The sequence below is a fragment of the Myotis lucifugus genome, unplaced genomic scaffold (genome assembly GCF_000147115.1).
Source record: "Myotis lucifugus unplaced genomic scaffold, Myoluc2.0 scaffold_244, whole genome shotgun sequence".
NCBI classification, from domain to species: Eukaryota; Metazoa; Chordata; class Mammalia; order Chiroptera; family Vespertilionidae; genus Myotis; species Myotis lucifugus.
In genome coordinates this window covers 1,772,043-1,785,836 of record NW_005871292.1, presented here as the reverse complement: position 1 = coordinate 1,785,836, position 13,794 = coordinate 1,772,043, and the positions used below count along the sequence as shown (strand labels likewise).

Genomic DNA, 13,794 nt, shown 5'->3' with positions numbered 1-13,794 from the left:
CACTGTCCCAGGCCACCCCTGTGGCAGCACCTTCTGACTTGGAGAGATATAGGGAAGCCGAAAGGCCATAGGCACAGTGGGGGCAGGGTGGGGCAAGGACAGGCAAGGAAAGGAAGCGGACAGTGCAGGTCTGGGGGGACTGAGGTTACCACTCCCCTCCCTGTCTTAGTCCTTGTCCTTAGGAGAGTGCAGTGAGTGAGGCGGTTACAGTTTACCAACCCCAGGCATTCCTCCCTCAATGGCCTCATTCCATCCCTCCTTTTTCCCTTGTGAGGAATATAGGGCTTGAGCCAGGAAACCTGGGTTTGAACTGGAGCCCCTGCCCCCCTCTGCCAATGACTAGCCAGGTAGCCTTCTTGTCTCAGTTTCTCATCTGTGGAATGGGGATTGCTAATGAGTTAACAGCAGAACCTGGAGCAGGGAAGAGTGCAGTCACTCTGCTGTGGCCACGGGTATTTGGCCCTTATGCCTTCGGAGTGTGGTGTGGGGCAGGCACAGGGCAGAGGCTGGGGAAAGGGCAGTTGAGGTGACGAAGGCACAGGAGGCCAGGTCTCCTGAGCACTGCAGGCTCACTTTATTTCACCAGAAGCACCTGTTTTCTTCTTTTACTCCGTGAAGGGCAGAAGAGCTTGAGCAGCATCCCGAGCAGGCTCAGCATGGTGCCCACCAGCAGCAGCTTCAGGCCCTTGAGGAGGGAATAGCTGGTCTTCCCCTTCCAGGCCTCTCCTGTCTCTCGCTGTTGTCTAGCTTTCTCTCTCTGCAGAACCTCCACCGTATCCACATGGGGCCTGGGGTTGAATCGAGCCACGAGCTCCTGGTGCACGAAGCACTTGTAAATGGCTGGCCGGAAGACCTGCAGCCGCCTGCCCCCAGTGGCGGGGTCCAGGACGGTGCTCAGGTCCTGGCCGGAGAGCTGGCCCTGCCAGGTCAGGGACTTGCTGTTGGCTTCCCAGATGATGGGCCTGCAGAAGAGGACAAGGTCAGCGGCAGCCCCCAGGGAGGAAAGGACAAATGTCCGAGGGAGGTGGAGACAGCAGCACCTCCCCGGGGAACAGCAGACAGCACCCCCTCTGAGGAGCGCTATTGAGCAGGGAGCAAGGGGAGGGTGGGGGCAGGACGGCTGAGAGTTTTTGGAGCCCTACCCCTTACTGAGTGGGAGGGAGGGAAGCACTTGGCCAAAGGCTCCAGCTGCCTGAGCTTACATTTCCCCAATCTGACCCTGGGGGTAGTAATTGTACCCACCTCAGAGTTTATTCAGAGGTATTAGCGAGAGTGCTTGCTGGTCTAAGGGATTTGTGGCCCCTGTACCTGCTTGGCTTTGTCTCCTCCACTCTCCCCTCTCCTCTGCCCCAGCCACACTGGCCTCCTTGATGTTTCTCTGACATGCTGGACAGGGTCCTGCCTCGGGCCTTTGCCCTCAGTGCTCCCTCTGCCTGGAACGCTCCCTCAGCGCTCTTGGCTCCCTCACATACCTTCTCAGAGACACGTACCTTCTCAGAGACGCCTTCCCTAACCTCCTTATTTGAAATTTTCACCTCACTCACTCCCATTCCCCCCTCACTGCCCTTATCACCACCTTAAATACTGAATATTTTATTCATGTGATCGATTATCGCTCCGTGAGGGCAGGAATCTTTTTCAGTTTTGTTTTGCACTGCATCCCAGGTACCTAGAACAGTGCTTGGTTTATAAACACACTCAGTGGTAACTGAATAGCATTGTAAGTGAATAATTTGGAAAGCAAATAAGCGATCAGGCATAAAACGCACCCATTGTGTGAGGAACAGAGGGGACACTTAGAAGACAACATTGGCAGGGCCAACAATCATACAAGCAGTAACATCTATCAGTGTGGAGCGGTTTGTCAGACACTGTTGTGTCTTCCCAGTCATCTGTCCCCTTAGACATTACAATGAACCCATGAGGCCAGGGCCAGCAAGACCTCTGTACTGAGTTGGATAGTGAGGTTTTAATCAGACCTCAGAATGTGACCTTATTTGGAAATAGGGTCATTGCAGATGTAATTAGTTAAGACGAGGTCAGACTGCAGTACAGTGGGTCCTAAATCCTAAATCCAATATGACTCGTGCCCTTAAAAGAAAAGAAGTGGGCTGGCCTTAGCTCAGCGGTTCCTTCTAGTCAAGCCTTTGCCAACCACTCTTGCTAGTGAGGGTGGTTTGAGACCTGTGGGCACCCTCCAGCCTTTTTCTAAAAAAAAAGAAAAAAGAAAAAGAAAGAAAGAAAAGGAGAAGAGCCACAGAGACACAGGCACACGGGACTAACACCAAGTGATGACAGAGGCAGAGATTGAAGTGATGCAGCTATAAACCAGGGAAGGCCCAGGATGCCAGCCACCACCAGGAGACAGGAAGAAGCAAGGATTCTACCAGCGTCTCAGAGAGCACAAGGCTCTGCTGACCCCTTGATTCTGGACGTCTAGCCTTCAGAATTGTGAGAGATTAAATTGCTGTTGGTTTAAGCCACCCAGTTTGTGATGCTTTGTAATGGCAGACCTAGCAAACTAACACAACCCCTATTCTACAAACAGGGAAACTGAGGTCTAAAGAGACACCAGAGGCCAGAGTCACGTGGCTGGAAAATGGCAGAGCTGGGACCAGAACCCAGGCCTAGCTGAGCCCAGAGCTTGAGATAAAAACCTCACACAAAGTGCCACTCCACTTGGCTCCCTAAAAACACGGGCAATTCTTGAAGCCTCTCTTGCCTCTTCCCTCAAGTTCCCAATGACTGGCACTGGGAAATCCTTGTCTGGCAAAGGACCTGGAGTGGGTGTCCCAGGCTAGATGGGAGGAGGGATTCATAGTGCACTTTCCTGCACTTATGAACTGTGGTATTTTTTAGGGAGTAGGTATTGCTTTTATACTTAAAGGGGGAGGAAGGAGGAAGGGAGACAAAATGACAGGAGCAGGAGAAAAAAGAGAGAAATAGAAGTCACAATGGAATAAACAAGAAAGAGAAAACCAGATGGAGGTGGTGAGGCCAGATTCCACAGAGCCCATAGCTGCAGAGGCCCCAAGAGATGGCTCTCCCCTTGCAAGAGAGGGGCTGCCACTGGGGTGAGTGGGGAGGAGGGCAAGGGGACCTCCCGGTGTGTGTGAGATTAAGGGTCTGCACTGCCACTTCCCACCACAAATCTCCTTGAGCAAGGACTGCATCCCTTCCAGCTGCAATTCCCCACCTATCAATGGACTTCCTTGGAGTCCACAGCTCCTGGGGCCAGAGTGGAGGGATGGGAGAGGGTGTGGTTTGTGAAAGAGTTTGCCCAAGGCCCATCCCCAGTGAAACCAGGAGTGGTTGTAGTTCTTATTACTGGGGTAGGGGCAGGCAGGTTGGGGTAGAGAAGGAAAATGGAGAGATTTCCCAGGGGCTCCAGGCAGGAAGACAAGAACATGAGTGTGAGCTGCAGGAGGCAGCCCCTGAAGGGCATGCCTAGGGCACTGTCCTGTCCTCTGGAGCCTGCTGACCCTCCCAGATGAGTCAGAGGCCTCAGAGCCCCACAGCTTCCCAGGCTTCCCCCAGTACAGCCCCTCCACTGGCCTGGGCTTCTCCCATCCCCACCCTGACCACTCTGGGCTGCGTTGCTGCTGGGCCGGTGGCTTCCTGAGGGCAGGAACTCTGAAGACGACCATGTCCACAGCACTGTCCAGCACAGGGCCAGGCACAGTCAGCCAAGCCCTCCCTGAGTGTTAGATGCTCTTCCGGCTGTGTGAAGCAATAGTGTATGGGCACCAGGGGGTTCTTACCAAAGGAACATCTGAAGAAGCCAGTGCAGAGACTGTGGGGCTGACCCATGTAGGGAACCCGCCCCCTCCCCCCCACCCCCCCTTCTCTGCATGGATTAACCATGAAGGTTCCCAGACTGAGAGAGCCTGGCTAGGGGCCAAGGGCAGGGCTGGTGTGCACTTCCATTACCTATAGATGGATCCTAAGAAGCAGGTGAGCCATGCAGATCCTGACTCCTCACTGAGCTCGAAGTTGTCAAAAGCAATGTCAAAAGTAATGTTCTTCGTATTTGATGTTTCACACTGGACATGGCAGGCTTCTATCTGCATCTCAGGTCGCATGCGGCTGGACCACAGCCTAGCATTTCCCAGGTAGAGCAAGCAGGGGACGGAGTTCCCCAGAGGCTCCTGGATGTAGCAATAGCCCAGGCGTTTGTGCTCCCCGGGCTCGCCACAGCGGTTGCAGTCCTGCCAGGGCTCCCAGCGGGTGAAGATGATCTCCTTGCTGCCCAGACTCAGGGTCTCATTCTGCAGAGGCTTCTGGCCCAGGTCTCTGTGTGTAATGTGCAGGGTGCTGATGTCCTGGAAGTCAATCTCATACTGCACCACTTGGATGTCTTTCTGGTCCCGACAGCTGTATAAACCCGACTGGGATGGCAATGGACTTCTAATGAGAATGCTGCCTTCAGACATTGCTTCTATGTTTGAAACACTGAGGGGGTGGATGGACCAGTTGGTCCCATCTTGTAGGAAGTAGTAGTACCACTGTGCCCCAGAGGCGTTGCAGTACAGAGAGACATCATTGTTGGAAAGCAGGGCTCGTTGGCATCGCTTGCTATGGGGACAGCTGATGGGAACATAGAAACCCAGCAGTGGGACAGCAAAGCTGAGCAGCAGCCACGGGGTGGTCATCATGGTGGACTGGGGCTGTGGCAGTGGGCCGGGCACCACCCTGGACATTGTGAGGTCACTCATGAAGCTCAGGCTTCAACCCTGGGCAGCAGAATGAACTGGAGTACACCCCATGGGTGTGTAAGGTCACAATCCCTATTTGTTTTGTGACAAATGAACAACCCTATTTAATTTCTCTCCCAAGCCCTCCACTTTGCTTGGGTAGGAGGAAGCTTAATTTGTCTATTCAGGATTTTCACTACCACCCCGTGCTTTGGCATTAAAGTGTCACATGTAAACACTCAACACGTTTTCCCTGAACACCTACTATGTTCTGGGCATACTTCTTAGTACTGATGATGGAGAGATGAATAAATCCTCTGGTTACCATTCTGACCTCCTACCTCTCCAGCCCTCCAGCCATGTTGGCCTCCCTGCTGTCCCCTGAACACAAAGCATAGGGCTCCTGGCTCAGGACCTTTGCATATGCTAGTCTCTGGCTCTTCCCACAGATATCTGCATCACTCAATTCATTTTAGCTCTTATTTCTTGCCACTTAATTATTTTTTATTTTTCAGTGTCAGTTGACATACAATATTATATTTGTTTCAGGTGTATACCCCAGTGATTTGAAATTATATAACTTACCAAGTGATCATCCCAATAAATCTTGTATCTTCTGGCACCATACATAGTTATTACTGGGGTAGGGGCAGGCAGGTTGGGGTAGAGAAGGAAAATGGAGAGATTTCCCAGGGGCTCCAGACAGGAAGACAAGAACGTGAGTGTGAGCTAGAGGCCCGGTGCACAAATTCGTGCACCAGTGGGGTCCCCCCCCCACACACACACAAAGCACAAAAATGCAAAAAAAAGTGGCACCAAATAGACTGTGAAAAGAATACTTATTAATAGTATGAGAGCTAAAACAAGAAGGCAGAGTGTCAACTTACTCAGCCTCAGCTGGGAATGTGTATTGTTAGGTGACTCAATGTTTTTTACCACTCTGTGCATGTCTGTAAATGACTGTGAAAACTGTGGGTATTGATTTGGGGGTTACAAATAAATTTTAGCAAGTAGGTGAATTCACAAGTATGGAATCATCAACTAATGCAAACTGACTATATTAATAGCTAAAGGAAAAACTGAGCAGGGAAATTGTGATAGAAAGTAAACCAGTGGTTTTCAACCTTGGCTGCACATTAGAATCACCTGGGAATCTTTTTAAAATCCTGATTTCTGGGCCTCATTAGAATCACCTCAAAGATTCCCAGGTGATTCTAATGTGCAGCCAAGGTTGAGAACCACTGATTAGTAAACGATGCTGGCGTGTGGGTGTGAGCTTTCTGGGAGCACTCTCTGAGAAGGTTAAGTTTCATAAACACCTGAATAAATTGAGATAAAGAGCCATGTGGACATTTGAAGAAAGACTATTCCTAGGAGAGGGCTAGACCCTGACATGGCTGTCTGGTTAAAAGGTGGAGGCCAGAGTAACTGGAGGATTAGATAAAGGGCGAGTGGTGTGTGGGTAAGGTCAGAGTTCATTGAGTCTTTGCTAAGACATCCTGCCTTCCTCTTTACCTGGCTTCTTAGTTAATGCCCCTGCCCCATGTGGGGACCTCTACAGGTTGTATTTGGCATAAGCTTTATGCTTACGCTCTGAAACTGTTGCTTTTATGGCATAATGCTGCCAACACCACCTCAGGAGTGATATCCTCTCTGTTCGCACATCTCCTCTGCTCTCAGACCTACTAGTATACAAAACTATCTGGATTTTTTCTGTCCTCTTCCCAGGACTGTATAAAGTCCCTCTATCTAAGCCACATTAACATCTATACTATTGCTTCCCCTCTGCCTCCCTCCCTCTCTTTTTGGCTTTCTCCTCAGCCCAGGGAATCTTTTCTAAACAGGTAAGCAGGGGTATCGGGAGACTGTGAGAAAGCCCACTTCTAGTTTTCATTTTAACTAGGTGAGATGTCACAAACTGGCTGAAAAAAAATGTTTTAATTGGCCTCATAAGGTGTTTTTAGAATATTTAAATCAATGACCAACATGTAAAATTCAAGAGCTATCATATAAGAATCCAGATTCCCTGCTATTCTTCTTTTTTTCCCCCCAAAATATATTTTATTGACTTTTTTTTTATTTTTATTTTTATTTTTTTTTTTTTTTTACAGAGGAAGGGAGAGGGATAGAGTTAGAAACATTGACGAGAAAGAAACATTGATCAGCTGCCTCCTGCACACCCCTCACTGGGGATGTGCCCGCAACCAAGGTACATGCCCTTGCCCAGAATTGAACCCGGGACCCCTCAGTCCGCAGGCTGATGCTCTATCCACTAAGCCAAACCGGTTAGGGCATTCCCTGCTATTCTTTAAATAAGTAGGTGATATTTCTGCTTACTGCTATAATTGAGTAGCTTATGTCATAATAACCCTCTTGATAACAAGTGTAGACTTTAAGATAACATGATTAATATGTCTAAGAGATGACAAAATGATGATTTTGAATCTACATAAGAGAATCAAAAGAAAATACTAGAATTAAAAAATTAAGAATTCACTAGAAAGGGTAACAATATATTAGATACAACAGAAGAGATAATTAAGAAAATGACTTTAAACAATAAAGAATTTAAATTTAAAAAAAAGAAAGAAAATGAAAGAGGGTCCACAGAAAAATATCTATACTGCAGCATGCAAAGGTAGAAAAAATACAGAAAAAAGTGTAAGAGACTGATGAGACAAGTTCATAAAATGTTCTCTATGACCAAAGTCCATAGTTTGGTACCTATATTTTCTTCTATGTAACTTATTGTTTTGGGTCTTATATTTAGGTCTTTGATCCATTTTGAATTAGTTTTGGAACACGGGACAAATTGTAATCCAGTTTCACTCATTTGCATGTAGCTTTCCAGTTTTCCCAGCACCATTTATTTTTACTTTTAAAAATATTGTTATTGAGGAAGGGAGAGGGAGAGAGAGAGACAGAAACATCAATGATGAGAGAGAACCACCAATTGGCATGTGCCCTTGACCAGAATTGAACCTGGGACCCTTCAGTCTGCAGGCTGACGCTCTATCCACTGAGCCAAAACATCTAGGGCAGGGGTCCTCAAACTACGGCCCGCAGGCCACATGCAAATACAAATATTGTATTTGTTCCCGTTTTGTTTTTTTTACTTCAAAATAAGATGTGCAGTGTGCATAGGAATTTGTTCATAGTTTTTTTTTAAACTATAGTCTGGCCCTCCAACGGTCTGAGGGACAATGAACTGGCCCCCTGTTTAAAAAGTATGAGGACCCCTGATCTAGGGCCTCAGCACCATTTATTGAAGAGACTATCTTTACTTCATTGTGTGTTTCTGGCTCCTTTGTTGAAAATTACCTGTCCATATACATATGGTTTTATAGCTGGACTCTATTCTATTTCATTGATCTGTGTGTCTGGTTCTCTGCCAATACCATGCTGTTTTGATTATCGTAGCTCTGCAGTATAATTTGAAGGCAGGTAGCATGATACCTCCAGCTTCGTTCTTTTCCTCAGGATTGTTTTGGCTACTTGGGGTCTTCTGTGGTTCCATACAAATCTGATGATTTCTTTAAAAAATGACATTGGGATTTTGATGGGGATTGTATTAAATCTGTATATTGCTTTGGGTAATATGGCCATTTTAACTATGTTGATTCTTCCAATCCATGAACACAGGATATTTTTCCATTTTTTGTGTGTCTTTTTCAATCTCTTTGTGATTGAATCTCTTTCAGTGCTTTGTGATTTTCGGTATATAGGTCTTTCATGTTCTTTGTTAAGTTTATTCCTAGGTATTTTATTCTTTTGGTTGCAATTGCAAAAGGAATTATTTTTTTCTTTATTTCCCCTGAAGTTTTGTTATTAGTATACAGGAAGGCAATGGATTTTTGCACATTGATTTTGTATCCTGCAACTTTACTGTGTTTGTTAATTGTTTCTAATAGTGTTTTGGTGGGGTCTTTAGGGTTTTCTATATACAGAATCATGTCATACACAAAAAGTGACAGTTTGACTTCTTCCTTCCCTATTTGGATGCCTTTTATTTCTTCCTCTTGCCTTATTGCTCTGGCTAGGACTTCCAGTGCTATGTTGAATAGAGTGGTGAGAGTGAATATCCTTGTCCTGTTCCTGATTTTAGACGGAAAGCTTTCAGTTTTCCACCACTGAGTATGATATTAGCTGAAGGTTTATAATAGACTAGAGGTCTGGTGTACAAAATTCATGCACAGGTAGGGTCTCTAGGCCTGGCTGGCAATCAGGGCTGATTGGGGCCTCATGGCTGCTGGCTGGGGCCTTCCTTCTTTCCGCGCCGCCCCTTGGTGGTCATAGAGAGTGATAGAACTCCCAGTCTCCTGGTCGAACTCCCACAGGGACACTTTGCATATTGATTTGCATATGTTGAACCATCCTTGTGCCCCTGGAATGAACCCCACTTGATCGTGATGTATTATTTTTTGATGTACTGTTGTATTTGATTTGCTAGTATTTTGTTTAGGATTTTTGCACCTGTATTAATTAGAGATAGTGGTCTGTAGTTTTATTTTTTTGTGTTATCTTTGCCAAGTTTTGGTATCAGGGTTATATTGGCTTCATAGAATGTGTTAGGAAGTACTGCCTCTTGTGGGGGGGCCCTGTCTAGAGTGTTCAAAGACATTCTGAGTGTGGGAATCCTAATCAGGATGTTACTATACGCAGGTGCAAAAGCAAGGACGCAGTAAGCTATATACTGTGCAGGCATGCCTTTCTGTTGCCCAAATACTGAGGTCACTATTTGGCATAAAGCCTCTCTTGTTTGGGCTTTTTTGAGCTTGTATATAAGTTGCCACTGACCAGCCAGTGAGAGGCTAATGTTATGTGAGGCTGCTTAGTCGGGCTACTGTGTTTATATAGCTCCTATGTTGGTGGCTATGTTGTGGGAAAGATGTATTACTGACCAGCTGGTGCTGGCTATTTTCACTAGGATGGCTCCAGTATTTGCTACTGTATTAGCAAGGACTACTTTACTAGACTACTTTGTCTAATAGCTCCTTAGTAGCAATGGCTACTTGGGCTACAATAAAGACTCTCTTATATGCCCATGACTTCTCATGTCTTCTCTGTCTTCAATCCAATAGGAAGATATAATGATCCTAAGTTTACACAAACCTAAAAAAGTATAAAGCAACACCTGAAAGTACTAAATGTTGAAATAGACAAATCCACAGTGGAACATGGAAACAAAAATTTAGTAGAGAAATAGAAGATTTGGACCATACGATATAGACTTGACCTAATTCATATACAGGATGGGGCAAAGTATGTTTACAGTTGTGAGTACATGAAACACAGAGTTTATTCTTATATTATTATTGATAAATTATTGTATTATTTTCCATATGAACAACTATAAAACTGTTTTTCCCCCACTCTGTACATGGAACAGTGCACTCAAATTTAGAACATATGTTCTTTTCATATTCACATGAAATATTTGTCAGAACTGACTATATTTTAGGTCATTATTGTTAAAGGAATTGAAATGCATTTTTAACATTTGGAATTAATCTGGGCACATAAGACAAAAAGATAAGAACATTACCATATATTTGAAAATTATATAATGAAATGTCTAAATAACCAATGAGTCAAAAGTGAAATCATAATTGAAAATAAAAACTATTTTTAATTGACTGGAGATAAAAATATAACTTATCAAAACTTGTGAGATGCAAGTAAGTTGTGCTTAGGGGAAAATTTATGGTCTGATTTCATATTTTGGAGGGAAAAAAATAAAACTAGAGATCTAACCAATCTCAAATATCAGAAATCAATTAGATAAAAAACAAAAAAAGTACAATAAAAAAATTAAAAAGTCAATTCTTTAAAAAGGTGAATGATATTGATAAAGCCCTAGCAAGATTGATTAAGAAAAAAGAGAAAGGACCTACATAATGAATATCAGTAATGAAAAATAAGACATTACTACAGATCTTAGAAGAATATTACAAATTTTGGGCAAAACTTCTGAAAATTTAGATGAAATGGATAAATGTATTAAATAAATCAACATTGGCACACAAAAAAAGTATCTGAAGGATTTTACATTTACTATTAAAGAAATTTAATCTGAAAGTTAAAAACATTATACCCATAGAGATCCAAGATGGCAGCAGAGTAGGTGGAAGCTACATTCACCTCCTCCCAGGACCAAACTGGAATTACAACTAAATTATAGAACAATCATCCTGAATAACCAACTGAAGACTAACTGAAGAGAAGTCTTATAATCAAGGATTTACAGAAGAAGCCACATTGAGACTGGTAGGAAGGGAAGAGATGTGAAAAGGTCTGGCCTCATTCCTATAGGTGGCAGCTGAGGTTTGAAGGGATATCTCAGCTGCAAATTTCTGAGAAGTTTGGGGGTTAAACCCTAAGCCAGGCTCCTAAGCCTAGAGCACCAGAGCTGGGAGGAGACCACATAACATCTGGCTGTGAAAAGCAGCAAGGTTTTTGTACACAGAGAGTACAAAGGGTCTGCTAAAGACACAGGCACCCTCATAAAGGGCCAACACACAAAATTTTGTTCACAGCCACTCAACCTGAACTCCAGCAGAGGGAGGGTGAAGCAGACTAGAGTTGCGTGAATAGAGCCTGGGGTTCGTGGCTCTGGGAGGGAGTTGAAGGGAAAGCCACCAGGATCCCTGTGCAGAGTCATTATCCCATACAACAGATTCCGTCTTGTTTGGGTGGAACTCCCTTCCATGCAAGCATCAGCTTAGGGGAAAGCAAAAGCCCCACCTTCTGCTCTCCCTCTTGCCCCACCTTCTGCTCTCCCTCTTGCCCCACCCAGTGGACCTATGTCCTGCTGATGTGTACAGACTCTTTTAGTGACTGAGCCTAATAGGCAGCTGACAGGTGGAGGCAGACAAAGGCGGTTGGAGGCAGATCTCATTGGAGTGCCTTGGGACTTTTGCTGATCTGTCACCAGGCCTGGTGCTAGTAAAAGCTGGCCTTGTTGTGCAGCTTGGTCCTTCCCTCACAACCAGGCCCAGCCGAGGCAGCCACAAAATGTAGATTGCAAGTAGCTCCAAACAGGCTGCCAAGGGCCCATCACAGGTAGTGTCTTACACTGGCCTGTACCAAAATTGCTCCCAAGAGGCCCAGAACCAACACACTCAGTGGCCAGCTTCAGACAACATCAGAGGAGGATCCAATAAGATTCATAGACAGCATGCCCAAAGGGAGATCTTGGCAGGCACCAAACCCTGCTGAGGAAAATTAAGCTTCATGTGGTCAGCACCTGCACAGCAGTTGCATACTGTGGTTAGAGTTGAGTCTCACAGTCAGCCAGCCTGAGAGTCAATCCCATGAATGACTAGGCCAATAGCAATCAAGACTCAATTACAATAGGAGGGCTCACACAAAGGACATTCCTATAGCACCCAGCTCAGGTGATCAATGAGCCTGCACCACTGGACCCCACTATACACCTACTACATAAGAACAACCAGCAAAAACTAAGAGTCATAGCAATTCTACCTCATGCATAGAAACAAACACAAAGAGGCAGCTAAAATGGTAGACAAAGAAACAGGCCCCAAATAAAAGAATAGGAGAAATCTTCAGAAGAAGAGCTAAATTAAATGGAGGAAAATAACTTATCAGATATAGAGTTCAAAGTAATGGTTATAAGGATGCTAAACAGCATGAAAAAGGATACAGAAATGAAAAAAAGAACCAATCAAAAGTGAGGAGTACAATATATGAAATGAAGAACACACTGGAAGGAATAAAAAGTAGTTTGGCTAAAGCAGTGGATTGAATTGTGGATTTAGAAGAAACGGTAGAAAAAAACACCCAATCAGATCAGCAAAAAGAAAAAAGAATTTTAAAAAGTGAGGATAGTTTAAGGGACATTTGGGACAACATGAAGCATAACTTCTGCATCATAGGAGTACCAGAAGGAGAATAGAGAGAGCAAGGAATTGAGAACCTATTTGAAGAAATAATGACTGAAAACTTCCCTAACCTGGTGAAGCATGTTACTTAGCTTCCATGTTACTTAGTAACAGGTTCAGGAATCACAGAGAACCCCAAACAAATGGACCCAAAGAGGCCCACACCAAGACACATCATAATTAAAAATTACAAAGGTCAAAGACAAAAATCTTAAAAGCAACCAGAGAAAAGCAATTAGTTACCTACAAAGGAGCTCCCATAAGGCTGTCAGAAGATTTCTCAACAGAAAATGTTGCAGGCCACAAGGGATTGGCATGAAATATTCAAAGTGATGAAAAGAAAAGACCTACAATGAAGACTACACAATCCAGCAAGGCTATCATTTAAAATTGAAGTCAAAATAAAGAGCGTCCCAGACTCCCCGTGCCCCCCCTGCCCTCCGCCCCTCCCACACGCACACACAAAGCTAAAGGAGTTCATTACCACAAAACAAGTATTGCAAGACATGTTAAAGGGCCTGCTAGAAGAAGAAGAAGAAGAAGAAGAAGAAGAAGAAGAAGAAGAAGAAGAAGAAGAAGAAGAAGAAGAAGAAGAGGAGGAGGAAGAGGAAGAGGAGGAGGAGGAAGAGGAGGAGCAGGAGGAGGAGGAGGGGGAGGGGGAGGAAGAAGAAGAAGAAGAAGAAGAAGAAGAAGAAGAAGAAGAAGAAGAAGAAGAAGACGACTAAGGAACATAGCTAAAGGAATAAAATGGCTAGGGTGGATGAATAGTGATAAAAAAATAAAGAAAGAAAAGAATAAAATGGCAACAAATAAGTACTTATCAATCATCACTTTAAATGTAGATGGCTTAAATGCTCCAATCAAAGCACACAGGGTAGCTGAATGAATAAGAAAATAAGACTCTTGCCTGGCTGGAGTGGCTCAGTGGTTGAGCGTCGACCTATGAACCAGGAGATGACAATTCGATTCCCAGTCAGGGCACATTCACTGGGTTGCATACTGATCTCCAGTGTGGGGCATGCAGGAGGAAGCCGATAAATGATTCTCCCTCATCATTGATGTTTCTATCTCTCTCTCCCTCTACCTTCCTCTCTGAAATCAATAAAAATACATTTAAAAAAGAAAACAAGACCCATATATATGCTGTCAAGAGCCCCACTTCAGAACAAAAGATACATACAGACTAAAAGTAAAGG

At 44.7% G+C, this 13,794-nt stretch overlaps 1 protein-coding gene across 1 annotated transcript; it reads right to left on the bottom strand.

Annotated features, from left to right (window-relative positions):
- Positions 1-290: 290 nt before the first annotated feature.
- FAM187B (family with sequence similarity 187 member B) lies at positions 291-4,661 on the bottom strand. The gene is made up of 2 exons (XM_006098697.3): positions 3,931-4,661; positions 291-962 (listed from the first exon to the last, which is right to left on the bottom strand). The coding sequence occupies exons 1-2, from the start codon at positions 4,653-4,655 to the stop codon at positions 575-577; spliced, it is 1,113 nt and encodes a 370-aa protein (XP_006098759.1). The 5' UTR covers positions 4,656-4,661; the 3' UTR covers positions 291-574.
- Positions 4,662-13,794: the final 9,133 nt, after the last annotated feature.